The following is a 27,890-nucleotide window of genomic DNA, read 5'->3' as shown; positions in this document are numbered from 1 at the left end:
CCTGCTCCGCTCCCGGAAGAGTGGCAGTCAGAGATACCCAATGAGCGCCTCGGTGTTCAGGACCCCGTCCAATAGAAATCAAAATCTGCTTTCGCGCGCCTCCCGGGCGGCCAATGGGGGCCCTGTGGGTAGGAGGCGGGGAGATTGAGCGCCTGGCCGGCGCGCGCGTCGCCTGGCCCCTCAGAGGGAGGCCGATGGCGGCCGAGGAGCCCATGGAAGTGGACCTGCCGCCCGTAGCCGAGGCCGACGAGCGGGAGCCGCCCGCCGCGGCCGATCGCGAGGAAGCCTCGGGGCGCCGTCCGGCGGTTGCCCGCTCCTCACGGGACGCTCTGGTGGCGGAGGCGCGGAGGCCGCGTCGCCCCCGGAGGAACCTGGCTGGCGCCCCTCGGGCAGCACCTGCATCGTCGTCCTCCCAACGGGCAGCCCGGGCCAGGTGAGCGGTCACGGTCCCCGCGCGTTGCCTGCCCGCAGCCTGGCGACCGCCTTCCTTCGTCCTTCCCCGCCCCTCAGATCCTCGGCGGGCTAGCCGGGTCTACGGAGACGCTGCCCGGAGGAAGCGGCGGGCCCAGCCCCGGGGACGCTCCGTGGCTGTTTTCGGGGCGGGGGTGGGGTTCTGCAGTTCGGTTTTGGGATGTTCCTGATACTTCCATCGCCTTGTTTCTCCATCTCAGCAATTTTAAGATGCGTGGAATTCTGGGAGTTGGAGTCCAGGCCTGTCAGAGCAGCCTCCAGGCTGGCTGGGAATTCTGGGAGTTGGAGTCCGCACGGCTCAGCCACGGAGATCAAGGAAATGCATGTCTCAGATACCACACTAATACAGGTTTACCTTGTGTTGAATAGATCCACAGCGTCACTGGACAGTTATTTCCAGGTCAGTAGGCCCCAACCGACAGAACCGTCCCTTCTAGTAATCCACAATGACGGCAGCTCAGATGAAACGGTGGTTGTAAGTGATTCCGAGAGCAGCAGCAACAGCCCCACGGAGGACGAAGAGGAACCAGCAAGAAACTTAGAGGAAATACCTCTAATTGGCTTGGAAGGTTCGCATTGTTTCCACAGTTTTGAAAATTGAAATGTATGTAAATGACTTAGGACATGATGTCCATCTTTGATCAGAGCAATCTGTTTATTTATTTATTTATTTATTTATTTTTCAGATTTATATACCGCCCTATCTCCCTAGGGACTCAGGGCGGTTCACAGGCAATTAAAAGCAAACATATAAATACAATTTAAAATAACACATAAAAAATTTATTCAATAGCCAAATTATTAAAACAATATAAATACTAAAAACCCCATTAAAACCAATAAATTTAAAAAACTAACCCAGCCCTGCGCAAATAAATAGGTGTGTTTTGAGCTCGCGACGAAAGGTTCGGAGGTCCGGAAGTTGACGAAGTCCTGGGGGGGAGTTCGTTCCAGAGGGTGGGAGCCCCCACAGAGAAGGCCCTTCCCTTGGGCGTCGCCCGACGGCACTGCCTAGCCGACGGCACCCTGAGGAGTCCCTCTCTGTGAGAGCGGATGGGTCGGTGAGAGGTATTCGGTAGCAGCAGGCGGTCCCGTAAGTAACCCGGCCCTATGCCATGGAGCGCTTTAAAGATTGTCACCAAAACCTTGAAGCGCACCCGGAAGGCCACAGGTAGCCAGTGCAGTCTGCGCAGTCTGTTTGTGTGATATTTTCATGAACTTCAGTCTATTGAGGGTGTCAGCAGGACGAGGTGGCTACAATTGAAGCTCTGCTCCCATTACACCTTAAAAACAGGTGGAACTTTGATTGGTCTGTTGTGGATGCCATCTTGACTGTTTTGATCAAACCCAGTAGATCTCCCTGTTGCTTTGCATCTCCTGTTGCATAGGATGGATCATGTTTTGTATCCTAACAATTCTAAGAAATTGGCTGAGCTAAGACGAAAAGGCTTGTGCAAATATTGTGCCCGGCATTGCCTTTACTGTGCAGTAATGATTGGTTACTAATTTATTTGTATATTTGTATATAATTTTCTAAACTAGTCTGATTAAGTCTGTCTTGAACTCTACATGCTTATGAGTTGTTTTTTTGTGTGTGTGGTTTGTAATTATATGAAAATAACAAGTTATTCTTTTTTGTCTCTTCTTTAAAATTGAAATGGCTTATTGGGACCACTGCACTTTCATATAGACTGGTTTTGTTTTCCTTATGTGAAGTATTCCTTTGTTTTTCCTCTTAGTAATTGTCTCAAATCCAATGGAGCCTCCTGGAGATAATTCTAATGAGATAGAGCATCCTGATTCTAGAGTCACTGCTTCCCAACCAAAGAAGGTGAGAGAAGGTGAAGTTGAATACCTGGATCCTTATTTTCCTGAGCTACCTTCCGTATTTTCTTTTTTCCAGACAACTCCATTAAAGAAAAGCAATCAGGCGGCATCTCTGGTTCCTTTGGAAGAGGACAGTGGGGATACCTGTGCCATCTGTTTTGAAGAGTGGACGAATGCTGGGCAGCATCGTCTTGCTGCACTGCGCTGCGGGCATCTCTTTGGCTACAGCTGCATTGAGAGGTGGCTGAAGGGTCAAGTTGGCAAATGCCCCCAGGTAAAAGACTTTTAGCAAGAAAGACTCATTTAACCAAAGGAATTCACTTAACTCACTTAACCAAAGGAATTGGTTAAGCAGAGTGGTTGCAGGGAGTGACTTGTCACAAGTGAAACAACAATTTTAATCTTAGTTGAGTTACTAATACATTTGTATTACAATAATTTGGTTGCAGGTGACCTTTTCAGCTATTTTTTTCATGGTACATTTAAGCACCGGTAGTCCTTGACTTACAATAGTTCATTTAGTGACTGTTCAAAGTTACAATGGCACTAAAAAAGCGACTTATCACAATTTTTTCACAAACTTTGTAGCATCCCCATGATTATGAGATCAAAATTCAGATGCTTGGCAACTGATTTATACTTACGACTATAGCTGTGTCCCAAGATCATGTGATCACCTTTTGCAGCCTTTTGACAAGCAAGGTAAATGGGGAAGCCCATTTCACTTACTGGGTTACTAACTTATGAACTGCAGTAATTCACTTAACAATTGTGGCAAGAAAGGTCATAAAATGGGGCAAAACTCACTTAACAAATGTTAACAGAAATTTTGGGCTCAATTGTGGTCGTAAGTCAAGGACTACCTGTATCCACTGAGGGATGCCAGAACTTCAAGGAAGAAACTAGTTCTCTGTTCAGTTATTTAACAGAACTTTGCAGAGCTTATGATTCTAATGGAAAAAGGTGTCATTATCATTCAGAAGAATTATTCTTTGCAAATTGCAGCAGACGGTACACATTGCACGTGGACTGTTGGCAGTGGAGACTTGTGATAAAAATTAGTTACCAAAGAAGATTTAAACAGATTACAAGGAGTCCCTGGTCTCTTGCATTTAGACAAGTAAGAAACAAGATTCTTACATGGTAAATCTACCAAAGTACTTGAAAAGTGCACAGTCACTAGCAGAAGAGCCCTAATAAAGAAAAAAAATTCTTTACATTTGATAAGGAAAGAAAGTAACCACAAGCACAGGTTATCCCTCATGATATGAAAACATTTCAGGCAATTTTCCTAAAAACACACTGTATTTCAGTGGTAGTCAACCTGCTCCCTACTGCCCACTAGTGGGCATTCCAGCTTTTATGGTGGTTTTTGTCCAATACTGAAGCACTTCCCTTTTTTTTAATTTAACTGACTTTTTAAAAAATTTTCATAGCATTATTTAAAAATATTTTCATTAGGTTTTCATAAAATTCCCCGTTACAATTTAAATTTCTGAAAATAAACTATTTGTATCAGCTGCGCATAAGTTTAGTTCACGTTACGTAAGTGAAACTAAATGGTGTTTTAGTGCAACTGCAAACAAAAGCCTCGTCCCAGATTAGCTCGTGCATCTCCCCCCACACCACCCAGCTGTAACAGGCAAGCAGAACTGGTAGCCGGCGGGGGGGGGGCCCCCCCCATTCCACAATGCATGAGAGGCATGCGCAGACGACGATACATGGTGCATTACTGTGGAACCGGTGGGTGGTTAGAAAATGTTACTACTAACAGAGATGCAAAAGTGGGTGGTAGGTATAAAAAGGTGGACTATCCCTGCTGTATTTGGTGTGTTTGTTGAGCCAGGATTGTAATTGTTATTTCTAATTCTGAGAAGCTGGCCCTGTATTTAGGGCAGGAAGTGATAAGGAGGGATAGCAGCTATATCCTCAAGTCCTCCTCTCAAGGCCTGAATTTTGGGACCAGTTAGTCACTAATAAGTAGAGTTGGCACAATAGCAAAAGCTCCATTCTGAAGGATGTCATATGAGCAATAGAGAGGACATATAGGAATGTAAGGAAAAATACAAGAGTGATAACCTGATGATAATTTAAACATACAAATTGAGTCTGTGTTCTTACTCCAAACCACCACAGCTGAGCAAAAGATTATTTGCCAGAAAGTGACTCACTTTCATTTGTGTGTTTTGTTTTAGTGCAATAAGAAAGCCAAACGTACAGATATTGTTGTCCTTTATGCCCGTACTCTGAAAGCACTGGACACCACTGAACAGGAAAACATGAAAAGGTATTGATGCTGGATCGCCTTCATTTTCCTACATGAAATTACATGTACATTTATGGTCGAGGATCAGGCCAAAATATTTTTTATTGAAATGTGTTGTGCACAGAATAGATCAGCCCAGCTTTCCTCAGAATGTGCTCTTTTTTAAAAAATTATTTACATTTATATCCCGCCCTTCTCCGAAGACTCAGGGCGGTTTACAGTGTGTAAGGCAATAGTCTCATTCTATTTGTATATTTACAAAGTCAACTTATTGCCCCCCCCCCAACAATCTGGGTCCTCATTTTACCTACCTTATAAAGGATGGAAGGCTGAGTCAACCTTGGGCCTGGTGGGATTCGAGCCTGCAGTAATTGCAGGCAGCTGTGTTTTAATAACAGGCTATCTTTTTTTTTTTTTATAAAAAAGTTTTATTTTTACAATCATAACAAATAATTCATCCAATGTACAATTATATACAATTAGTCGGGCTTGCCCAGTCACCACCCCCCTTTTTAACTCTCTTCCCTCTTCTACCTTCTTCTGCCTTCTTTCCAAACCTTCCTCTCCTTCTCTTATCTACATCCTCTCCTCCCTCCACCCTCCACTCCTTCTCCCTCTTCTACCCCTCTTCCTTCCTCTTCTCCTCTTTCCTACCTCCTACTCTCTCTTTTCTCCCTCCCCACCGTTCTAAAATGGTAACTGGGCAGACCCGACCCTACATTAATTATATTTATACATCTTCATTAATCCCTGTACATTCACCATCACTCCATCTCTAGCCTCTAGCTTCTAGCCCCAATTCCCCTCCCCCATACCCCCCGCCCCCCACCCCGACTTCCCAGAACAAAATGCAGGGTATCAAAACTAACAATCATAATCTAAAATAATTCCTAAATTATAATCTCTAGTCTCTCCACACTTAATCACACTCTCAATTCCCCTCTCCTTCAGAAATATATCTAATACAAAATATTTCCTAAATTTACTCATATGCTATTCGATATTTTTTTATCTGATACTTATTTTGAATATAATCAATCCACATTTTCCATTCTAAAATATATTTTTCTTGTGTATAGTCTTTCAAATAAGCAGAGATTTTTGCCATTTCTGCCAGATTTGATACTTTAAGTGTCCATTCTTCAATTGTAGGTAATTCTTCTTTCTTCCAATATTGAGCAATCAAAAGTCTTGCGGCTGTTATTAAGTTCAAAATCAATTTAGTCTCTATAACTGTACAGTCCATAATTATTCCTAGTAAAAGAACTGCGGAGTAAACTTAATCTTCTTTTCAAAATATTCTGCATGATCCACCATACTTTAATCCAAAATGCTTTAACTTTTTTACAAGTCCACCATATATGGTAATAAGTGGCATCTTCACAATCGCAACTCCAACATTTAGCCTGTACATTAGGATACATACATGACAACTTTTTGGGGTCTAAATGCCATCTATAAAACATCTTATAAAAAATTTCTCTCATATTTTGCGCTTGTGTAAATTTAACATTCCTCACCCAAATTCTTTCCCAAGTTTCCAACATTATCGGTTGCTGAAAATTTTGTGCCCACTTAATCATACAATCCTTAACCAGTTCAGTCTCTGAGTCTATTTCTAATACACTATACAACCTCTTAATATGCTGTTGGCCTTGATCTCTCATTTGTTTTAACAAATTATCCTCAGTTTGCTTAACACCTATTTTTTGATCTAATTTCCATCTAGCTTGTAATTGTCCATATTGGAACCATGTATAATTTTTCCCTTCTTCCCCCATCTTTTCTCTGGATTTTAATTGTAATTCCCCCTTTTCCATACAAAGAAGTTCTTTATAGGTAACTACCTCCATCTTTTGATATATATTTATATTTTCTATCATGTGTCTCGGGATTGCCCATATTGGAATCTTTCCATCTAATTTATATTGATATTTCCTCCAGACCCTCAATAATGCATTTCTAATTATATTATTTTTAAATATTTTATCTACTTTCTTATCATATAATAAATAAGCATGCCACCCATATAACAAACCATAACCTTCTATATTCAAAACTCTTTCCTCAGTCAAATTAATCCAATCAGTAATTAATGATAAAACAACTGCTCCATAATACAATTTTAAATTAGGCATTTTAAGACCCCCCCTTTCCCTTATATCCTGCATTATTTTTAATTTTATTGGCTTTTTGCCCATCCATACAAAGTTATTAACCCCCTTTTGCCATTCCTGTAATTTGGTGTCATTCTTAAGCACCGGTATCATTTGAAACAAAAATAGAAACCTGGGCAAAACATTCATTTTTATAGCCGCTATTCTTCCCAACAGGGATAGTTGTAACTTCTTCCAACTCTCCATTTCTTTCCATAACTTCTGCCACAATACCTCATAATTATTTTTGTATAATTTAACATTTGAAGCTGTAATATATATTCCTAAATATTTAACCTTTTTAACGATTTCAAAACCTGTAGTTCTTTCTAACTCTTCTTTTTATTGTATATTCATATTTTTAATTATCATAATAACAGGCTATCTTACAGCCTGAGCCACCATGGCCCGTGGTGTGTTTCCATGAGGCTTTAGGGGCCTGGATGGGGATCAACAGGCTTCGACTGAACTCTGGCAAGACTGAATGGCTTTGGATGCCTGAGGCCCCGCGATCTGAGCCTTTGCCATCTTTAATTCTGGTGGGCTTGCAATTCCTCAGACAGATCCAGTCTACAACTTGGGGGTTCTTCTGGACTTGCACCTCCTACTCAAAGAGCAGATGGCAGTTGCAGCTAGGAGAGCCTTTGTGCAACTTTGGGTTCTGTACCAGTTATGGCCTTTTCTGGACCAGGAGTCCCGTCATTCAGGCCTCAGTCATCTCATGGCTGAACTACTGTAATGTGCTGTACATGGGGCTACCCTTGAAGAGCATTCAGAAGTTACAGCTGGTGCAGAATGTGGTGGCGCAGGCAGTTCTTGAGGCCTGAAGAATGGCCCATCTAACACCATTGGTCTGTGATCTGCATTGGCTGCTAATTTGCTTCTGGGTGCAGTTCAAGGTGTTGGTAATCACCTTTCAAGCCTTTCATGGCATGGGTTCAGGCTACTTGAGGGACCGTCTCATCCCACTGGGATCAGCTCACCCTACCTGCACTGGTAGAGGAAATATGCTGCAGGCCCGATGAGCCTTATTATTCCGGCTGGTGGGATCCAGAAGAAGGGCCTTCTCTTCTGTTGCATCTACCCTGGAGAACATCTACCCCACCCTTCCCCCGCCCCGTGTGTGGTCATCCCCAACCCTCCTGACCTAAAGACACTTGAGGCCCCTTCATAGTGGAGGTGGTGGATTGATTAACAACAGATTCTCCCCCCTCCTGCTTCCACCCTCCCATCTTTTAATTGGGCTGTGGTGTTCTGGATTTGTATTAACTTATTGATGTTTTTAATTTATATAGTTTTTATTTTTTATGATTTTAAGCCACCCAGAGTTATCTCGAAGTACAATGAGTGGCCTATAAATTTTACAAATAAATACAATGTATGCATATAGGAACTAAAAGAGTCTTGTACTTGATTTACAATAGTTAGTTTAGTGACTGTTGAAAGTTACAATGGCACTAAATAATGTGACTTATGACCATTTTTCACACTTATGACCATTGCAGCATTCCCATGATCAAAATTCGAACACTTTGCAAATGACTCATATTTATGACCATTGCACTGTCCTGGGATCATGTGATCCCCTTTTGTGACCTTCTGACAAGTAGGGCCAATGGTGAAGCCAGATTCACTTTACAGCTGTGTTACTAATTTAACACTTGCGGTGATTCACTTAACAACTGTGGCAAGAAAGGTTATAAAATGGGGCAAAACTCACTCACCAAATGTTTCACTTAACAACAGAAATTTAGGGCTCAACTGTGATAATAAGTTGAGGACTACCTGTATAAATATAGCAAATAAAAGAAATTATTCACACTATTGCAAGTTATGTCTAGGAGATCAAACAAACCCATAGTGATTTTTTTTTTGGTGCCTGATTAATCTGAGTCTAGATCGGGCAGCAAAGCATGAAAGCAACCTGCTATCCAGACTCAGAAAATGATTTCAATCAAAGTTTACTAATGATTAAGTGGGTGCATTGGCAGTATGTAAAGACTGTAATTAGCATTAAATCTTTCACTGTGAGTGCTGCACTGAGAAAGATTGAGGCCAAGCATTTTCTATGGCAGTTGCAGCTGCATTGACAAAGGTTTTTTCTGTATTAACTGACATATAAAGAAGTGGGGTTGTTTGATAAGTATTGAAATTACCCCAGGTCAGGAGGAGTAATTCTTCCCCTTGGTAACAGCAACGATATTTCTGTGGAAACGATTCTGCTTCTGCAACTCTGCCTTATTCTGGAAAGCCAATGGTTGCTTAATCATAAGTTAGCAAATAGTTGGGTACAGATGACATGAAGAATATAAAAGTTAAGGGAGTTTTTTTTCTGGTCAGTTTTATAAACTTTGTAACTTGGTTACCTTTATTTAACTTCCACAAAAACTAGGTCACTGTGAAATTGTAGACATTTCCAGTATTCTAACATCACAGCTCAGATTAATCTTCCCCAGTCTTTGTTTGATCAGCTATTATATGTATAAGATTCAGATGTCTGTCTGCAGAAATGTTCTGTAACTTTTTGATATTAAAGTTTATATGAAGCACTTTTACCCTGCTTTTAAGCCCAAAACAACTTCCAGTGCATTTTTTTAAAAAATTAGCTCTGCTGCCAGACTCATACTGTACTGTAAATATTGGAACACACAGTGAGGATTTTGGAGTTCCTTGGGTCAGGTTTGGGTTTTTTTTGTTTGTTTTTTTACATTTATATCCCACCCTTCTCTGAAGACTCAGGGCGGCTTACAGTGTATAAGGCAATAGTTTCATTCTATTTGTATATATATATATATTTTACAAAGTCAACTTATTGCCCCCCCCCAACAATCTGGGTCCTCATTTTACCTACCTTATAAAGGATGGAAGGCTGAGTCAACCTTGGGCCGGGCTTGAACCTGCAGTAATTGCAGGCTACTGTGTTCTAATAACAGGCTTAACAGCCTGAGCTATTCCGGCCCTTGGTGACTTAGTGGATAGTCCTTGTAGCTTTTATTTATTTCTTATTAATCTGTATCCCATCTTTATTTTTAAAAATAACTCAAGATGGCCTGCATACCTTATATTCATCCTCTAATTTACCCCACAACAACCGCCTTATGAGGTTGATTGGGCTGGGAGAAAATGACTTGCAGAAAGTCACCCAGCCAGCTCTCTTGTCTACCATGTTTCCCCAAAAATAAGACCCTACCCCAAAAATAAACCCAAGTTAAAATCGTCAGCCAGACAGACACATTTAGTACCATATTTCCCTGAAAATAAGACATTACCTAAAAATAAGCCCTAATGTGTCTTTTGAAGCAAACATTACTATAAGAGCCAGTCTTATTTTCAGGAAACACGAGTAAGGCCGGACTAGAACTCACTGTCTCCTGGTCTCTAGGCCAGCACCTTCATCATTAGACCAAAGTAGCTTCCTTGGAATCCATAGGAAAATAATCTGTCACAGACTCCTTCTGTGATATTTTCTCAGTTTTTCAGTCCAGTCTACAGTCTGGGAATTCTTGGTGATTTCCCATCCAAAATTCTAACCAGATCTGTCCCTTTTTTGTCACAGCTCTTTAGAAAAGGAACAAGTCTTGCGAAGGAAAGCAGAACTGGAATCAGCCCAGAGTCGCCTTCAGCTGCAGGTCATGACGGAGGAGTGCAGCAAACTGAAGCAGCAAGTACAGGTAAATGCAGTCATTCATGCAGGACAATTGTACAGGTAGTCCTCGACTTACAACCACAACTGAACCCCAAAGTTTTTGTTGTTAAGTGAGTTTTGCCCCATTTTAGGACCTTTCTTTCCGCAGTTGTTAAGTTAATCATTGCAGTTGATAAATTAGTAACCCACTTGTTAAGTGAATCTGGCTTCCCCATTGACTTTGGTTGTTAAAAGGTCACAAAAGGGGATCATGTGACCCCAGGACACTGCAACTATCATAAATTTGAACCAGTTGCCATGCAGCTGAATTTGAATCATGTGACCATGGGAGTGCTGCAACAGTTGTAAGTATAAAAAACGGTAATGAGTCACTTTTTTCAGTGCCATTGTAACTTTGAACTGTGATTAAATAGACTTATAAGTTGAGGACTATCTGTAGTCCATGTCTTTCTCACATGCTCTTCGGGGAAAAAAAGCATTTGCGGGAGAGATTCTTATGAAATCCCCAGCATGGTTGCCAAGAAGCACAGTTATCCCCAGAGATGTTTCTTGGGGCGTGTCTAACTAACTAGCTTCCTATCTATCTACCTACCTACCTCTTGTTCCTCTTCCTATTTTCCCCACTAAAATCACCTTTTAGAAGAATTGGACTGAGAGAGATTGACTGGGCCAAAGTCGTCCAGCCAGCTTTCATGCCTAAGGCGGGACTAGAACTCACAATCTCCTGATTTCTAGCCTGGCAGTCTAACCATAGTGAACCTTGACAAGCTTCTTAGGGGAAAGTCAGCGGCATTCCAGATAAATGCTTGCCTCACAAGAGAAAGTATAAGTGAATTGAGTTTTAGAACAAATGAATGGAAGAGGGAAGGCAGGGGCTAGTGAATTGATAAGCTGGAGCAAAGTATCGAAATGGAGAGAAAGAATCGCTTGGCATGGATCAATATTGTTTGATCCGTTTGTGAGAATGGAATAGCAAGGCTCTAGGAGTTTGGAGAGGATGGCAGTTAGTCTGATTTTGCTACTTGGATAATCAATGGCATCTGAATTTTGAAATAAGTTCTGAAATAGTACAGGGAAATAAAAAGTTGCATTAGTTGAGCCCATTATAAATTAAAATTTATAACTACTGGCCTAAAATAATTAGTCCATGAAGAATGTTCATCTACAACTTAACAAAATTGGTCTCCTTTGTTTAGGTTTTCCTGCTCAAGCACAAAAACCTCCATCCTTTAAGCTGATCATTAAAATATATCAGATGTATAAAATATATGGCCCTTTATTTATCTGGAATTTATTTATGGGAAAAAAGTCTATGTTTTACATTGGTAATTTGTAACTTTTTTGAGGCCACAAAAGTTGAAGTAGGAAAAAGTGATCCATCTAAAAGTTCACAAATGTGCAGCTATGCAGACAGCTTGGGGATCCTTCATCTTAGTTGAGGTTTTGAGGAGAAGGCAGAGGAATGAATGGTGGTGTTTTATTTCTTGTTCTTTCAGAATTAAAATTTAGACAAAATATTGTTTAGTTGGGAAAGGGAGTTATGTAATATTAGTTTTTTTGGATTTGGACTGGAGGGGATTGGTTCCTTTAAACATGATCTGTTTCAGTCCATTCACTCTAAACCTTAATCTTCTGATGTTTTCTTAGGCTACACATCTGTCTTTCCTAAACTTGGAAGATATGTTAATTTCAGTGCTTTGAAGCCCTGGTTAAACTTGGTTGGACTGCGATTTCCACAAACTTAGTCTGTGGGATTTCTGAGAAATGTTCTTGAAAATACCTGGAGGACTAGCCCTCCTATGCTAATCATACCTTTTATGTAGAACAGTGTTTCCCAACCTTGCCAACTAAGATGTGTGGACTTCAACTCCCAGAATGCAGCCAGCTCTCTGGGCTTGATTTAATACTCCCTTCTGCCTTTCCTTCTGCAGGAACTGAAGGCTTTGCTAGCCCGGCACAAAGCTAGCTCCTCCTCTCAGCAGTCCAGCAGTGCTCGCTCTTGCTTTCCCGGCTGCCTCTCCTCCAGCCAGGGTCAGCACAAGTACCATTTTGAGAGAGCCTTTCTGGTCTCTCAGATGGGCAACTGCCGGGTGATGGCTTACTGTGACCCCCTGAGCTGCCTCGTGGTCTCGCAGCCCTCTCCGCAAAGTACTCTCCTTCCTGGTGAGTCAGTAATCAAACCAAAGGCTAGAAAGAGAGGTTGGGATGCATGATAGTTACCTCGATCAAATGAGGGATCTTCGGAAAGGGAGGAGACTGTGTCTGCTAAGTGGCCTTTTCCGTGTCTTTTGAGGTTATGGAATTAAGATGATGAGTGCTGTCAACCTGAAGAGCAGTCAGTATGTGCCCATCCACAGCAAGCAGATCCGGGGCCTGGCCTTCAGCAACCGGGCAGATGGCTTGCTCTTATCTGCTTCTTTGGACCATACGCTCAGGCTTACAAGGTGAGTACCCACAGTACAAAGTAAGGTCCTGAATTTAGGGAAGAAAAACCAAATGCATAGGCTGTATCTAGGTGTCCCAGCTTAGGTATGAGCCAGCAGTGTGCTGCAGTTGCCAAAAAAGCCAATGGAATCCTAGGTGGCACCAAAGGAGGGATAGCAGTAGCAAGGGCGCTTAAACTTATATACCGCTTCACAGTATTTTACAGCGATTTACAGAGTCAACCTATTGGCCCCGACAATCTGGGTCCTCATTTTGCCCACCTTGGAAGGATGGAAAGCTGAATCAATCTTGAGCCAGTGAGACTCGAACTGCCAAACTGCTAGCAGTCGGCAGTCAGCAGAAGTAGCTTGCAACATGGCATTCTAACCACTGCGCCACCACGGCTCATAGTTTCAAAATTGCGTGAAGTGATAGTAACACTTTATACTGCACTAGTGAGGCCACTCTTGGGATACTGCATCCAGTTTTGGTTACCATGATATAAAAAAAGATGTTGATATGTTGATACTATGCAGAGAAGAGCAACAGAGATGATAAAGTTCTGGAGGCTAGATCGTCTGATGAACTAGGCTTGCTTAGCTTAATGAAGAGAAGGCTTAGGGTAGACCTGATTGCTGTCTTTTAATAGTTGAAGGCTGTCGCAGGGAAAAGAGGGATGTCAATTTATTCATGGCATCTGAAGGCAGAAAAAGCAGCAACAGGTGGAAGCTTGTCAGAGAGAGATCCAAGCTGGAAATAAGGCAGTGAGGACAATGAATCAGTGGAAGAGCTTGCCTTCAGAAGTTGTGGGGGCTCTAACACCGGAGATTTTAAAGAAAAAATTGGGCAGCCATTTCTCCGGGATAGTATAAGGACTCTTACCTTGGGCAGGGTGTTAGATTAGAAGACCTTCAGGGTCCCCTCCAGCCCCATGATTCTATTGGTAGTAAAAAAAAAATTCCCTGCATGGCTTAGGAAACTGGTCTATGGTCTTTGTTTCGGGAAATGATTTCCTCCCTGGATGGTAGCCATTATTACGGTTGAATGGTAATGGGAAGAGGCACAGGTAGCAGATGCTGAGATGCTCTTCTCTCCTTTTCTCTCAGCTTAGCCACAAACACTGTTGTACAGACCTATAATGCTAACCGCCCCATCTGGTGCTGCTGCTGGTGTCTCGACGACACCAACTACGTCTATGCTGGTTTGGCTAACGGGTCTATCTTGGTCTATGATCTGCGGGACACAAACTCCCATGTCCAGGAACTGGCTCCACAGAAGACCAGGTATGGCTTTCATAAGATAACATTGCTTTCCAAACACTGACACCATGGAAGATTTTAAAATATCTCCGTAATAAGTTCATTTCTAAGGCTGTGTTATTATTTGAAAAACCCTTCATGCTGTAGGCTAGGAACGTATGTTTCTTGACAAAGAATTGTTTGGAAGACTTGGATACAGAATATAAACTTTCTGTGATCCAGATAAATCTCCAAACTGGTGAGAGCAAAGGGGGTCAGACTAGCTAATGTCAGAAGTAATCTTGCCATAGAGGCATTTCCACTCCTTAAGTTGCTGCAGGTATTGGCTTTTTCATGGTGGGGAATTGGAAAGAATACAGTGGGGATAAAGTTGGGAAGGGCATTTATCTTGCTTGTATTAATGAGTCTATAATAATCTTGCTGCATTAATGAGTCTTCTGAGCAGTTATGAGTGACGTGAATCAGGTTACTCCTTTTATCTCTTATGATGTTTAGTAAGGCTTAATCTGAAGCAGGGGATTTCAGTCTTGGCAACACTTGCAATTAAGTCAGATGGTTTCTAATTTTCAACCCTCTTTGAAATCATTTTTAAACATCCCTATAAAGATTCTCATTTTAGGATGAGTAGGGAACCAGAGAGAATGACCTGGTGATACTGATTTTGCTGCTCTCTTTGACCACATCAGGTGTCCTGTGGTGTCTTTATCTTACCTTCCTCGAATGGCTTCGGCTTCACTGCCATATGGTGGACTGGTGTCTGGAACGCTGGAAGGAGCCTGTTTCTGGGAGCAGAAGTCTAGCAATTCCTACCAACCTCATGATCTCCTCCTTGAACCCGGAGGTTGCATTGACCTTCAGACAGAAGCCAGCACACGGCATTGCCTTGCAACATTCAGGCCCAGTAAGTTGTCATCCGGGGATATTTTTTGCTCAGGGTTAGGATTGGCCCAGTGGATGCATAGAATCTGGACACAGAATCATCTCCAGGAAAGCATTCTGTTTTTCCTCCTCCCTTTCTCCTTTCCTGTTACCAGATGGTGTAACCTCCCTCTTGACAGTACTTGTTTATGTTGAGTTCCTGCCTGCTCCATTACTTATAAATAGGAGGGGGACTTTGGATGGCTCTTCCTGTTGGACTGTAGGGCACTGCTGGTAGTACATTTTGGCCGCTATTCTGGCTTCCTCCTATTTGTCAGTTAAGAGAAATTTGAAGATGGAGGAGAGAATCATTTCAGGGTTCATTTAATGTATGTGCCTGGGTCATGGGCATAGCCTGAGCTCTCGATGGCTTCCACCTCAAAGATCACAGACACAATCTCCGCCTTTTCCAACATAGCATCTTTCACAGTCCCGGAATCCTCTGTCAACATGTCTTTCTCACTGCCTGGAAATGTTAGGAATTATAGCTCTACCATACGGATCTTTGTGCAAAATCTGACTTTTCTCTTTTGCCCCAGTTTGGAATGCTGCTTTACAAGCAAACTTGCAGAAATGGTTACAAACACCATTCGTGTCATAGGTATTAAGCTCTACCTTGGTATTTAGAGTAGAGTAAAACAATGTTCTCAGTGTGCAGACAAGCAGCCTCTTAAGGAAATCTGTCAAACGGGGATCTCATTTCAATGCTTCTGCAGTGTTGTGTGTTGATATTTTCTGACTGTCACTTTTTTCAATTTTGCCCTTCAACAGACCGAAACAACAACTGTTTGCAGTGTGTGGTGATGGAGTTGACGTCTATTCAGCTGACAGACCGAGATGATGAAATTGTCTGTTCGTGCAACCCCATTCAGACTCTTACTGCAGGTCCAACGTGCAAACTCTTAACCAAAAATGCCATTTTTCAAAGTCCCGAAGATGACGGCAGCATCCTTGTGTGTGCGGGGGACGAAGCATCTAACTCTGCCATGGTATGGCCTTAATTTTGATTAACAACTTTGCCTTTTGTTGGTAGCGTTAGGTGTTGATTGTTTTTCTTCTTCCACAACTGTTAAGTCACAAAAACCATAGAGTGATAGAGTGAGGGTGCAGCTCTAATGGCCACTAGAGAGCCTCTTGTGCAGCCGAACCTTGAGCTGGGATCGGAGCTGTCTGTCCTCTGTATTTATTTCCCCAGGAATAGGAGGCTGGGAGGAAAATGATGAACTCAGCTGTGAGGCACACAGAGCCAGTATTACTCCATACAATACTGATTATTAGAGATGAGAAGGGAGGGAGGCTAGTCCCTAATGTTTCTATTTTATTTGGTCTTTACAGTTCTAGTTTGAAATCTAAAAACCATTTATCAGAGGACAGGAAAGGAAGGTAGCTTTATTAGGAAGTGTCAACAACTCCTGTAAAACATTGTAGTCTGCAGAACCATGTCTTGCCCAGTAAGATATGTGGCGAATTATGGCCTTTTTCTCTTCATCCTGAAGCTCTGGGACGCAGGAAGTGGAACTCTGATTCAGAAACTGCCTGCTGATCTTCCTGTGTTGGATGTCTGTCCTTTTGAGGTGAATCGCAACAGCTTTCTTGCTACTTTGACAGAGAAGATGGTGAAAATTTACAAGTGGCAGTGACTGTCTCCCTTGCCTTCCAAGCGGACGTTTTGCTGCTAATTGGATCTTGGCTCTCTTGAAGACAGGATTATTCGTGAACCACCTTAGATCTGTACCTCAGGGTAATTTATTTGCTCCATCTCTGCTCACCTTATGTCCCTGTTTTCCCCAATTTACAGTATATTTTTTTCAATGAAGACAGTTGTTTCAGTCATGCAACAAATCTTGTTATGGGTCTTGTCTTCTGGTTGCATTATTCTGGGAGGAAGTGAAGAAGAAACTTGGCTGCCATTTTCTGGATATAGTTTCCGGAAATTAATCATTGGTGCTTGCTAAGATTACCTTAATTAGCCCTGCTCTACAGTGACCTAGAACTTCATAATGTGGGTACTAGTAGATCACTAGCCTGCCATGTACAAAGCAAAAAGCAGTTTGTATCTCTCTCGCTCTCTCTTTTGATCTACTTAAATTCACTTTTCTGCAGTGAACTATCCTAGCAAAATGTTTCTGATCATGAGGGAAGACGGGGAAAAGGGTGATCGCAAATTCTGCCTGACACTGGTTGCTAACGTGCATTTTGAATGCAGTTTGGGGAGATGCAATGACTTAATGAACAAGCCTAAATGGACTGAAACGGTGATTTAGGAGACCTCCAGCCGATCTCCCAAAGCCAGACCATTGCAAAAATGAAAAGTGAAGCCACTTCAGAACTTGATTAAGTGTTTGCAGGGGAAAAGGTTTTGCTTGGCTTTTCTTAAGTACACCGGTGATCTGTTTTCTGCTTTGAATTAAAATGACATTGTGTTTTGATTGCTGGTTACAAATTACTAGAGTCTCTATATACTGCAAGACTCATCTGAAAGCCTTTTTTAAAAAAAATCTGACAGCTGTAGAAATGGAAGCTTTTTGCACTGCCTGCACTGTGCATGGCAGTACAAACCTCAGAACAACATTCTTAAACTGAAATACTATGACTTGTAAGTATGTCCAATTGTCCTGTTACGTAACTTTTTTTAAAGTAGCAAGTGTGAAACAAAATTTAAAATCAGTGGTTTTCTCCATGGGCAAAACACTTTGCTATTAGGCTATTCGAATAGCTGTAAAGTTAAGCTTAAGTGCCAAGAAAGGGAAGGAGAGTGTGCATCTTAAAAGAGCTGAAGATTTCGATACCTTTTGTACCTGATATCAGATAGGAGTGCATCCATGTGGTAAATTAATATATATGGGTTTTGGGAATATTTCCTTAACTTTTTGTTGACAATAAGCAAGGTGCAACTTGTAAGGTAACTCTTTTCAAAAGTGAATGTTTATACCTTAACCAAGGTGAAAATATAGTTAATTTTTTTAATGAAACGTGTTGGAATAAACTGTTATCTTGTGGGAATCTCAAGAATATAGAAACAGCAATTCTGCTTTTAACAGTGAGCAAGTCACTTTATATTAAAGTACATGATCACTATAATGTAAACACAGGTAAATTTATGACATATGCCAGAATTGCAATTGGTTTAAAAATACAAGTTTCTGTATAATAAAGATACTTCTTTATCCATTATTTATAAGGAATTTTGAGTATCCTGTCTATGCAATAGATAATGTCTAGAGCACATCTTCAATTTCAACATTTGAAACACCTATTTTTAAAAGGGTTATAAGTAGTGAAATTTAGGCTATTACAGATAGTGCCCATCTGATAACAGTGCGGAGGTAGATGTAACTGATGGCATTGATGTGTTAGTCTCTCAATAGACAGATAGTCCTTGATTTACAACAGTTCGCTTAGTGACCAAAGTTACAACTGCATTGAAAAAAGTGACTTATCACCGTTTTTCACATTTATGACAGTTGCAGCATCCCCAGGATCATTTGATACAAATTCAGATGCTTTTCAACAGATTTATACATATTTATGAGAGTTGCAGTGTCCCCGGGGGGTGGGTGGGGTGGGGGGGGCACTGCCACCTTCTGACAAACAAAGTCAATGGGGAAGCCAGATTCACTTAACTGTGTTCCTAACTTAACAGCTGCAGTGATTCACTTAAATAACTGTGGCAAGAAAAGTTGTAAAATGGGACAACATTCACTTAACAAATGTTTCACTTAGCAACAGAAATTAGTGGGTCAGTTGTGGTTGTAAGCCAAGGACTTCCCGTACTTCTCTTAGATGAGATGTTTTGACAGTTTAGAAAAGAAGCTGTTAAAAATCATTTGATTTTTAATACATGCAGGATGTAAACTTCATTCGGTGCTTGGATTACTGCAGTGTATATCCTATTTACAGAATAGGGTTAAGATGGCATTAATACCAGCTCAGGACTGTTGGAGGATACAGTATTTTGCCTTCGAACACTTGCCCAATTCTTACATTGTGTGTTCATTTTTCATGAGTCATAGCTGAGAAGATTTTACAATTCTCTCCCTAAGTCAGTGTAAATTGGCATCTTTGCCAACAAGGCACTGGAGGGAACTCAGTCACCTTTTGTGAGATGGGCAGCCATAAACTCGATAAATAAGTAAACTGGCTGATCTCACGCAAAAGAAGGAAAAAAAAAGGCACATTATGAATTTGAATTTCAAATGATCAGAAATTAGCAACATGGATTTTTTTTTAATAATACCAGACGTTTCCAGCCTAGGGTTACTGATTCTTCTTGAAATCAATCCTGGCTGCTTCCTCCCCCATATAAATATGTATGTGTGCATCATACACATTTTTGTGTGCTTATATTTATGTGGATGTGTGTGGCAGAAGCCATATTCTATCCAAGGGCAGAGTGAAGACAGAACAACCATCATTCTATAACAACTGTTCTTTCCTCTGGCAAAACTCTTACCTGGCAAGCAGAAACACAAATCCCATGTATTCCCTGCTCATTTTGTGCTGCTTGATATTAAACTAGGTCCCCCATCACTCCACTAATTTCTGTGCCACGTGAAACTTAACTGTGCCCTCTGATCTTTGTGATCCAGGTCCAGAGAAGCCCTGCAAGTTTTGCTGCCCCTAATAACACCATCTTGGGAGGAGGAGATTTTAAAAAGAACCTTTATATGATAAGGCTAGAGTCATGGCTGCTGGCCAACTGACCCAGTTATTCTGAACAGTTTGTTGCATGAAAATTAGCTAGTACGGACAGAATGCAAACATAGCTTGCCAACTAATAACATTGACATATATGCAAGTCTTTTGGAAAAAAAAATACATCAGTGGTGAAATCCAAATTTTTACTACTAGTTCTGTGGGCATGGCTTGGTGCTCATGGCATACTGCAAAATCTCCATTCCTACCCCACTGGGGCCAGCCAGAGGTGGTATTTGCCGGTTCTCTTAAGTACTCAAAATTTCATCTATCACTTCTCCAGAACCTGCTGGATTTCACCCCTGAAATACATTCAAGATTTCTAAGGTCAAGATTTCTTAGCAGTCTGGTTTCATTTCACCTAGTTTGATATATTTTTGTGGCCCAAGATATTCTCAGCAATTTTCTCCTGCACATATTCATTTTTCTTTTTCATTCTGATGATCTGCATTTCAGAATCATGTCACTACTGGTGAAACTATGACCTTGACAGTTCCTCCCTTTGTTGTCAGGATGATGCCTCTGCACTTGTTCAGATAAGTCATAGTTTTGCTTCCCAAAGTAAGCATCTTTTTGCTACAGTTTCTGATTTTAAAAAGATAAACTCTGTTACTATTTCAGCTTTCTACTTGCATTGGGGTGGCATAATTTTGATATCATATTGAGCAGCAGGCTGGCTTTTACATTCCCTTATTTCACCTTCCACAATAAATCTTTTAGGTTTTTCTCCCTTCTAGTTTTCCGCAGAAATCACCATCTTAGTTTGTTACTGCTTTTCTCAGCAATATTAATCCCAATTTCTATTTCCATCATTTGTGCAGATATGCTAAATACAGGTAGTCTTTGACTTATGACAACAATTGAGCTCAAGATTTCTGTTGCTAAGCAAGACAGTTGTTAAATGAACTTTGCCTGATTTTATGACCTTTCTTGCCACAGTTGTTAAGTGAAACATTACAGTTGTTAGTAACGTGATCGTTAAGTGAATCTGGGTTCCCCATTGACTTTGCTTGTCAGAAGGTCACAAAAGGGTCACAAAACTGCACCCCATCATAATATGAGCCAGTTGCCAAGTGTCTGAATTCTGATCACATGTTGCAGATGTTGCAACGGTTGTAAGTGTGAAAAACAATCATTTTAAGTCACTTTTTTCAGCACCATTGTAACTTTGAACAGTCACTAAGTGAACTGTTGTAAGTCGAGGACTACGTGTCTGCTTGCAAACCACAAGAACTATTTTAGCTGCATTGTGTAACATTTTAAATGGTTCTGCTAGTAATATCAACCAGAATATGAAGCTTTGCTATTAGCAATATTTCTCATTTAGCAATATGCCCATCTAACTTTCCAGATTGTCTGACAGTAGTTCTATGACTGAAACTTCATCTGTATCAGTAATTTGGGGACGTTTTGTGTACAGTTCTGCAATGTAATTCGCATTGTTTCTTCTGTATATCACTCCCCCCACCCCGATCTTTGCCTTCTCTATTTCTATGTCCATCGCTCCATGAAAAGTTTCCTTAATTTCTGTGTCTTTCTTAAGAAAACAACAACTCTTATTCCTCCCATGGTGACGGTGGCTACGGGAATTACATGGTGGCCTAACTTTGGAGGAAGAACTATGTTTACATTACCACTGTTTTTGTTTAATACACCTCTGAGGATCAATGTGCTTGTGTTGCAATGTAATTGGAGAATAATTGTTTGAATGTTTGCGTTGTAGCCAGTTGTGTTTGACGGTGCAATGTTGAAAGAGAATGTGTGCTTTTATATTTTAAATATTTGTATATTGGTGGCTTTTAAATGGAGTGTTTGCTTTAGAATTTGAACAGTTTGGGTGTCAGGCCTGGAAACCATACTAGACTTTAGGGTTCCAGATGCTGCCACATTTTTCCCCTGAGGGGAAGAAGGGGGGCTGAGGGGTATGGTAACATTCTTCAAGCGGTCAAGGTCGGATGGTGTTCACATCTGCAGGAAGAGTGGCAAGAAGATACTCGAATGAACTGGGAGAACGTGGGACCATGTGACCATCAAAGGGGTCAGGGGGGTGGGACTCTTGGGGTTTGTATAACTGGGAAAAGAATCCGGAAATTCAGTTTTGGAATTTCACTCATCGTGTGCCAGTTTCCTCATGCTAGTAAAGAACTCTGGAAAACAATGGCTTCTGAGGTTTTTTTATGCAGAAGAGGTTTTTCTGGAACCTTGACATTGGGTGTGTGCTACCGTAGCTTTTGGTAATAATGAGCCATTTCTCGTTACACTGAAATCTGCTTATTGTTTATTTCTTTGATGCTTGTTTGCAGTGTGGGCTGGAGTTGGGATGTGATTCGGGGAGGTTGTGTGACTCTGTGCAATGTCTTATGCAGGTAGTCCTTAAATTTAACAGCAGTTTACTTAATAAAGTTCAAAGTTACAACATCACTGAAAAAAGTGACTTACGACCATTTTTTACAGTTACAACCGTTAACAGCAACCCCACAGTCATGTGGTCAAGTTCAGATGCTTGGCAACTGACTCATATTTATGACAGTTGCAGTATCCCAGTGTCATGTGATCATCTTTTCTGACCTGACAAGCAAAGTCAATGGGGAACCCAGATTCACTTAACAACCGTGTTACTAGAATATAGAGTAGAGTAGAGTAGAATAGAATAGAATAGAATAGAATAGAATAGAATAGAATAGAATAGAATAGAATTTTTTATTGACCAAGTGTGATTGGACACACAAGGAATTTGTCTTGGTGCATATGCCCTCAGTGTACATAAAAGAAAACATACCTTCATCAAGGTACAACACTTACAACACTTAATGATAGTCATTGGGTACAAATTTAACACTTAATGAGTCAACCCTTAATGGTAGTCATAGGATACAAATAAACAATCAGGAAACAATATCAGTATAAATCATAAAGATACAAGCAAAAAAGTTACAGTCATAAGTGGAAGGAGATGGGTGATGGGAACAATGAGAAGATTAATAGTAGTGTAGATTTAGTAAATAGTTTGACAGTGTTGAGGGAATTATTTGTTTAGCAGAGTGGTGGCGTTCAGGAAAAAACTGTTCTTGTGTCTAGTTGTTCTGGTGTGCAGTGCTCTGTAGCATCGCTTTGAGGGTAGGAGTTGAAACCGTTTATGTCCAGGATGCGAGGGGTCTGTAAGTATTTTCACAGCCCCCTTTTTGACTCATGCAGCATACAGGTCCTCAATTGGTAGCCATTATTTTTTCTGCAGTTCTAATTATCCTCTGAAGTCTGTGTCTGTCTTGTGGGTTGCAGAACCAAACCAGACAGTTATAGAGGTGCAGATGACAGACTCAATAATTCCTCTGTAGAACTGAATCAGCAGCTCCTTGGGCAGTTTGAGCTTTCTGAGTTGGCGCAGAGAGAACATTCTTTGTTGTCCTCTTGATGATGTTTTTGATGTTAGCTGTCCATTTTAGACAATTTAACAATTGCAATGATTCACTTAACAACTGTGGCAAGAAAGGTCGTAAAATGCAGCCAAACTCAACAAATGTCCCACATAGCAACAGAAATTTTAGGTTCAATAGTGGTCGTAAGTCAAGGACTACATGTATTTGTGGTAATTTGAGGGCTGTTCAGTTTTCACGCTTAAACTGCACTTTGGGTGGAGAGTTGATGGATAAATGCTTTACCTTTATAAAGTACAGGTATACAGTCCTCAACTTACAAGAGTTCTTTTAGTGACAGTTCAGAGTTTCAACACCACATGGCTGCTTTTCACACTTACGACTGTAGCAGCATCCACATGGTCATGTGATCAAAACTCAGACATTCAATACTGGTATGTATTTGTGAAAGTTGCACTTTCCCGAGATCATATGATCCCCTTTTGCGACCTTCTGACAAGCAAGGTCAATGGGAGAAGCCAGTTTCGCTTAACTTATCCACTTCAGTGATTCACTTAACTGTGGCAAGAAAGATCATACAATAGGACTAAACTCACTTAGCAACTGTCTCGCTTAACAACAAATTTTTGTGGTCATAAGCCAAGGATTACCTGTAGTTCAGTGTTTGGGAATATATTGATAGGATAGGATTTGCATAAAGCAAACATTACATATGCATGAAAAGATGTAGCAGCATTTGGAAAGCTACGTTGTCTTTCTGCTTCCAGGCCATGACATTTCCTCTTTGCAATAGATCCTGTCTTAAGCTAGCAATGATAATGAAGGAAAACAGGAATAAGGTTTAGCTCAGTTCTGGGATTTTTTCCTTTGCTTCTAGAAATGTCAAGGGTGCCTTGTGTATTTGTTTTTCCATCACCATTTTAATGTTTCTTTACAATTATGCAGGAACTGGGAACATTTTCAAATCCTGCCTGGGGTTATTTGTGAAGAGAACATATTTTCCCTTTCCGTTCTGGGCAGGCTGACTTTCCAAGATGGGATTGTATATAGTGCTAAAAGGTGTTGGACTAATGCGGATTCAAGTTCATTCTTGTGCATAGAAACTTCCGGGCTGGTTTTGAACCAGTTACATTTTCTCAGCCAAACCGACCTACTTAAACTCCAGAAATAAATTAGAAGATAATCCAAATTTTTTTTAAAATGGTTGAACTCAGGATCACATATCATAGTCTCATGTCAAGTCATATTAGAGTATTATAAGAACATGTCTTCTCTGCGTAAGGATTAATCAGAATAGAGCTGTAAGGGACTTTGGAGGTCTTCTAATCCATCCCCTTGCTCAAGCAGGAGAAACTACATCATTTCAGACAAGTGACTGTCCAGTCTCTTCTTAAAAATATCCAGTGATTTCTGAAGGCAAGCTGTTCCATTGATTAATTGTCCTCACTGTTAGGAAGTTACTCCTTAATTCCAGGTTGCTCGCCTCTTTGATTAGTTTCCATCTATTGTTTCTTGTCCTGCCTTCTGCTTTGGAAAATAAGTTGACCCTCTCTTCTTTGTGGCAGCCTCCCCGGAATACTGGAATACTGCTATCATGTCCCCACTAGTCCTTCTTTTCTCTAGACCCCAGTTCTTGCAACTCTAGAACTCAGTTAATCGTTTCATAGTTCCCATCACCAATCTCTTTCCACTTATGACTGTATGACTATAACTTGTTGCTGGCAATCCTTATGATTTATATTGATATATTGATCATCAATTGTGTTGTAAATGTTGTACCTTGATGAACGTATCTTTTCTTTTATGTACACTGAGAGCATATGCACCAAGACAAATTCCTTGTGTGTCCAATCACACTTGGCCAATAAAATTCTATTCTATTCTATTCTATTCTATTCTATATGTTTTAGTCTCCAGGCCTTTTAATCATCTTAGTTGCTCTTCTCTACACTTTTTCCAAAGTTTCACCATCTTTTTTGTAAAGTGACCAAAACTGGATGCAGTATTCCAGCTGTAGTCTTGCTGAGGCTTTATAATACTTCATGTGATTTTGATTCTACACCACAGTTTATACAATTATACAATTGAATTATACAATAAAAATATAAGTGGATTCATTGTTACCTTGGTCAAACAATGCTGATGATAAGAGTGTTTCACCTTTAACTGAACTATTTATGATCATCTTTGTCCATCCTACTTTGTAGGCTTGGTGTGAGGGAAGATGGAGGGACCTGTGAGCTCCAGGAGAAAAGGTGAGATTTAACCCGAATAAATAATTTGTCTGATCCTCCAGTTAATACTAAATCTGCAAATAGAGGTAGGATGACAGTGGCAAAAGAAAGCAAACATAGTACCAATACTAAAGGGTAACTTGTGTGCAATCTTAAAACCTCTGGAGCACCGCTTGAACACCATCAGTGTTGACAAAATCCCCATCAGTCAATTGCAAAAACCAGCTTTTCTCAGAACAGCTTACATCCTGTGGTGATCCCATCAAATAACAGGTCCTTGGGAAGACTCGACTCGAAAGAGAGATAAAAATGCCAAATCCAATGTAAACATCTGGTTGACTGTAACCAACCATAATCATGTAGTTTTCAGAGCAGATTCTGTTGGCCCTGTACTGGATATGCTCAAAGGTAAGAGACACTTAGGTATTCTCTCTCATTTTCCAAATAGTACAGTTGGGTTGTTTCCAGATCTGTGTTTTGTTTTCTCTAGCTCTCTTAAGGCCAGATCCCTTTTCATTGCAGCATCCAGCAGATGAGACAAGACAAGTGTATTTGAAAGAGCCACGTATCAAGAGGCAAAAATTAATTTTGAGTATCGGGTTGCAGAAATGGAAGTTGTTTAAAATCCAGACCAAAATGTACATGGAAGAGAGAAAAGCAAGATATGTATAAAGAAAAGGCATCCAACTAAGTTACTCTGTAGGGAGAAAAACGGCTCTATAAATAATATAAACGCTGAGAAGACCTTTAGTGTTGCTACAAAGACCATCATTTCTCAAATATTTACGGAGTAAAGAAATCATATTAGCCCTGGAATGAGGAAAGAGCTGTACTTAGAATGCAAATCTTACCAAGCATTGAAGAATTTATATAGAGGAGAAACAGTGTAAGTGCATAAAATGTTGCCTGAGATATGTGAAAGAATGATTATTTATTATTTATTTAAATTTATTGGCTGCCCGGTTCCAGTGCGGTGTTCTTTCAGTGAATTCATACAGAAGAGAACATATAAATGCTACTGGACTCAAATTTTGCAGCCTCAGGGCTTCAGAAATTCTGCTGGGCTGAATATTAATAGTCAACACTGAAGAAAGCATGTTTTAAGGAAAAGCAGAAAACTCTAAATCTTTACTTAGGCTTAACTCAGAGGAAACTCGGCCTAATCCCTCTGCAGAAATGGGGGAAAGTCTTAGAAATCTCAGCTTTCTCCACTATTAATTGACCCAGCCAATGCAATTATGGATGTTGGTCATCTCTCATGAAATGGGGTTGCTGAGAACATGAGCTGTTGTCCTGTCGTGACATTTGTGTTTTATAAAGAAGACTTTCAAAAGTTAATATTTCCCAATTTTGACACCTTTAAATTAAGTGAACTTCAGCTCCCAATAATTCTCTAACCAGGGAAATTGTGGAAGATATCAAACACGTCTTACAGTTGTGAAGTTGGAAAACCTTGCCCAAAGGCTTCTGACAGCCTTCCAAACACTTAGTAAAATGGAGCTCTTTTGGAAGAATTTGGTTTAGTTTTTGGGATAGTGCTGTCTTGTGTTAATCTGATTGCCGTACTAATTCCTGTATAACGAAAATCAAGGAAGTCACTATGTAGTTGCCCTTGCCACCTATGCGCAGATTGCCTATATATGTTGTCTTTGTGTGGACAAATGAATTGAAATATGGGACTCATTTGTATAAAACAGCTGGTTAAAAATTCAGTTACGGTATATAAAGGTGCTAGAAATGAAGTTGTACTCAAATAATAATTGCAGGAGCTAACCATATATGGAGTTGTAACTATTTACAGCTAAAATGATACACATTTTTTTCTTTTTCTTTTTCCATTTCAAAAGCCCACTTTCTATGTATTTTCCCCTTTTCTTTAATAATGTATGTGTTTTTATCTTTGTATTTTGTTTTGTTTCTGTTTCTCTTAAAAGCACTAACAGAATAAATCTAAAAAATACGCAGGAGGTGTCAAAGTTTGCAGTGTTGCCAAGGGATACCATTAATTTGGGCAACCTCCCCATGAATCAAACTAAAGAATACATACATACATACATGCCTCATGCATAAACAGCTGCTGGACTTAAGAGGTTGAGCCCTCCCCCCACCCTTGGCTTCTCCAGGTAAAGTGAAGGACAAGTTTGCAATTGTTCCCATCTTGCCTGAGCAAGTCTGTTAAGTTTTTGTGTACACACTCTAAGTTGCTAAGTGTGGGAGTGCCTGCTGACTTTTTCCTTGTCTCCTCCCTGTCCCCCCCCCATTTGGTGCTTCCACCTACTGTGTAAGTCTTAAGTGGCTATTAAGAGGGGTGCTGCGGCTTGAGGATTCCCTTCCTGTCTCTGCAACCAGCCCTCAGGAGTCGCTTTGTTAACACATCCACCCTCAAACAAAGGGACTGCTTCAGCTGACGCCTCCCCCCTAGACTGGTCAGATTCTTGCACAAAAGGGGAGTTTTTCCAAAGGGGTCACAACATATAGACTGCATTCTTCCACTGGGCATGCATAGGATTGCAATTCATATCCTTTTTGGCAGGAACAACAAAGTTAGAAACCAGGAGGAGAACTTGCTTTGTTTGCTCTGATGCCTTGGAATAAAATGTGCAGGATGGAAAAGGGGCTA

At 40.7% G+C, this 27,890-nt stretch overlaps 1 protein-coding gene across 6 annotated transcripts; it reads left to right on the top strand.

Annotated features, from left to right (window-relative positions):
• The first annotated feature begins 115 nt into the window (after nt 1–115).
• Nucleotides 116–27,234, top strand: RFWD3 (ring finger and WD repeat domain 3). 6 transcript variants are annotated; one of them, XR_009151962.1, is made up of 13 exons: nt 116–433; nt 841–1,040; nt 2,211–2,572; nt 4,494–4,585; nt 10,277–10,391; nt 12,298–12,529; nt 12,660–12,810; nt 13,897–14,073; nt 14,736–14,950; nt 15,739–15,956; nt 16,464–16,708; nt 25,244–25,291; nt 25,793–27,234. XR_009151962.1 is itself a non-coding variant. In XM_058155621.1 (12 exons), the coding sequence occupies exons 1-12, from the start codon at nt 195–197 to the stop codon at nt 16,605–16,607; spliced, it is 2,073 nt and encodes a 690-aa protein (XP_058011604.1). In that variant the 5' UTR covers nt 116–194; the 3' UTR covers nt 16,608–18,141. The 6 variants fall into 6 exon arrangements, 2 of the variants coding, with proteins under 2 accessions (XP_058011604.1, XP_058011603.1); XR_009151964.1 differs by having other exon boundaries at nt 25,761–27,234; XR_009151963.1 differs by having other exon boundaries at nt 25,244–27,234.
• Nucleotides 27,235–27,890: the final 656 nt, after the last annotated feature.

This window comes from Ahaetulla prasina, chromosome 12, assembly GCF_028640845.1.
Source record: "Ahaetulla prasina isolate Xishuangbanna chromosome 12, ASM2864084v1, whole genome shotgun sequence".
Lineage (NCBI taxonomy): Eukaryota > Metazoa > Chordata > Lepidosauria > Squamata > Colubridae > Ahaetulla > Ahaetulla prasina.
Note: the sequence above shows the minus strand (reverse complement) of the source record. Positions and strands in the feature narration are given on the sequence as shown.

Coding starts and splice junctions, on each gene's coding strand:
- RFWD3 (XM_058155620.1), top strand. CDS start 195: ATGGCGGCCGAGGAGCCCATGGAAGTGGACCTGCCGCCCGTAGCCGAG. Junction 2,573..4,493: donor AAGTTGGCAAATGCCCCCAG/GTAAAAGACTTT, acceptor GTTTTGTTTTAG/TGCAATAAGAAAGCCAAACG. Junction 14,951..15,738: donor CCTTGCAACATTCAGGCCCA/GTAAGTTGTCAT, acceptor GCCCTTCAACAG/ACCGAAACAACAACTGTTTG.